The sequence below is a fragment of the Cariama cristata genome, unplaced genomic scaffold (genome assembly GCF_000690535.1).
Source record: "Cariama cristata isolate BGI_N322 unplaced genomic scaffold, ASM69053v1 scaffold24329, whole genome shotgun sequence".
Lineage (NCBI taxonomy): Eukaryota > Metazoa > Chordata > Aves > Cariamiformes > Cariamidae > Cariama > Cariama cristata.
In genome coordinates, this window is record NW_009637760.1 from 323 (window position 1) to 2,038 (window position 1,716).

Here is a 1,716-nt window from a genome sequence, read left to right on the forward strand (position 1 = left end):
TGGGGATGGATTGGCTTTGAGGGATCGGGTGTGGTGGAGAGGTGGAGAGTTGGGATGTCCCACCACCGTTGTGGTCATGAGGTGGTTGGGTGTGGTGGGGACGTAGGGATGGACGTGGAAGGTTGGGGATGACCATGGGAGGACGTAGAATCGTAGAAGAATGGTTACGGTTGGAAGAGACCTCAAAGATCGTCAAGTCCACCCAACATGGTTGGCTTGGGGACAAACCTGGTGGGGTTGACACGTGGAGGACACCACGTCCTTCTTCTCCTTTAGGTTCCAACTACTACGTGCGGATCCTGAGCACCATCGACCGGGAGCTCCTGAAGCCCAACGCCTCGGTGGCCCTACACAAGCACAGCAACGCGCTGGTGGACGTTCTCCCACCCGAGGCCGACAGCAGCATCATGATGCTCACGTCAGGTGGGCCACCGCCGTGTCCCCGGGGGGGTGGGATTTGGGGCGCAAAGCGCCGGTTGATGATGTCGGTGGTGGGACCCAAGGGTGTTCTCAGTAGGTTCTTGGGTTCTACCCAAGTTGGGGAGATGTAGGTTGGACCTTTTCTTTAGAGCAACCTTAAGAGTTGGACCCAAGTGGTGGAGAGCAACTGGACGTGGTCCAGGTCCACCCAGATGGATGGTGGTGGGTCTCTGTCCTTGGAGACCTCCAGCCTTCTCTTGGGGAAGGTCCTGAGCACCCCACGCAGGTTGGAGAAGTTTTGAGGGAGACGTTGGGCCAGGGACCTGCTGTCCCGAGGGACTGGAACCATGACCAGGGGTGGTGGGTCTCCATCCTTGAAACTGGTCAAGGTCCCAAGTGACCTACTGCGGTTGGAGACCTTCTGGAAGGGAGATAGGTCCAGGAATTGTTGTCACATGAGGATGGAAGCGTGGATTGGTGGTGGGTCTTCACCCAACCATCACCTAGACGAGGTCCCATGTGACCTACCTTGGTTGGAGATGTTTTGGGGAGGAACTTGGACCAGAAACTCTTGTCCTTGTTGCCACGTAAGGCTGAAGCCATGACTAAGACCTAGCTGGATGGTGGGTCTTCATCCATGAAGCCACCCAACCATCAACTAGACAAGGTCCCACCTGCCCTACTCTGGTTGAGGTTCTTCTCTGTTTGTCCCAACACCCTCTCCAAGGCCTCCAGCTTGGCCACCGTGGTGACCCCCGTGGTTGCCCCGCTGATGACCCGTCCTCGTTGCAGACCAGAAGCCGGACGTGATGTACGCCGACATCGGAGGCATGGACATCCAGAAGCAGGAGGTGCGGGAGGCGGTGGAGCTGCCCCTCACCCACTTTGAGCTCTACAAACAGGTGAGGTTACGTAGCACCCTAGGGTGGGATGGTGGGGGGGTGGGTGACACGGGACCCTTGGTGACCTCTGACATCACCCTTGGCTGTTGTGTCACCACCTAGATCGGCATTGACCCCCCGCGAGGTGTCCTCATGTACGGACCCCCCGGTTGCGGCAAGACCATGTTGGCCAAGGCTGTGGCCCACCACACCACAGGTGGGGCGACACCCTGGAGGGTTGGGGGCACCCATGGGTGGGTTGGGGAGATTTTTGGGGTGATGGAGGAGAACCTCAGGGTGTTGGGGGTCCTTGGGTTGATGTTGGGGGTCCTTGGGTTGATGGTGGGGGTCCTTGGGGTGCTGGTGGGGTCCTTGGGGTTTTGGGGAAACCCTAGGGTGCTGGTGGGGTTCTTGG

General features: G+C 58.7%; 1 protein-coding gene across 1 annotated transcript in view; it reads left to right on the plus strand.

Moving 5' to 3' along the window:
* The window catches only part of LOC104168033 (26S protease regulatory subunit 6B), a gene marked incomplete at both ends in the record, with an annotated part of 1,804 nt that extends 286 nt beyond the window's left edge, over positions 1–1,518 (plus strand). Inside the window, 3 exons of the mRNA XM_009708471.1 lie at positions 277–423; positions 1,213–1,322; positions 1,425–1,518. Coding sequence (XP_009706773.1) covers positions 277–423; positions 1,213–1,322; positions 1,425–1,518 — 351 coding nt within the window. The remainder of the gene's footprint in view (positions 1–276; positions 424–1,212; positions 1,323–1,424) is intronic.
* Positions 1,519–1,716: the final 198 nt, after the last annotated feature.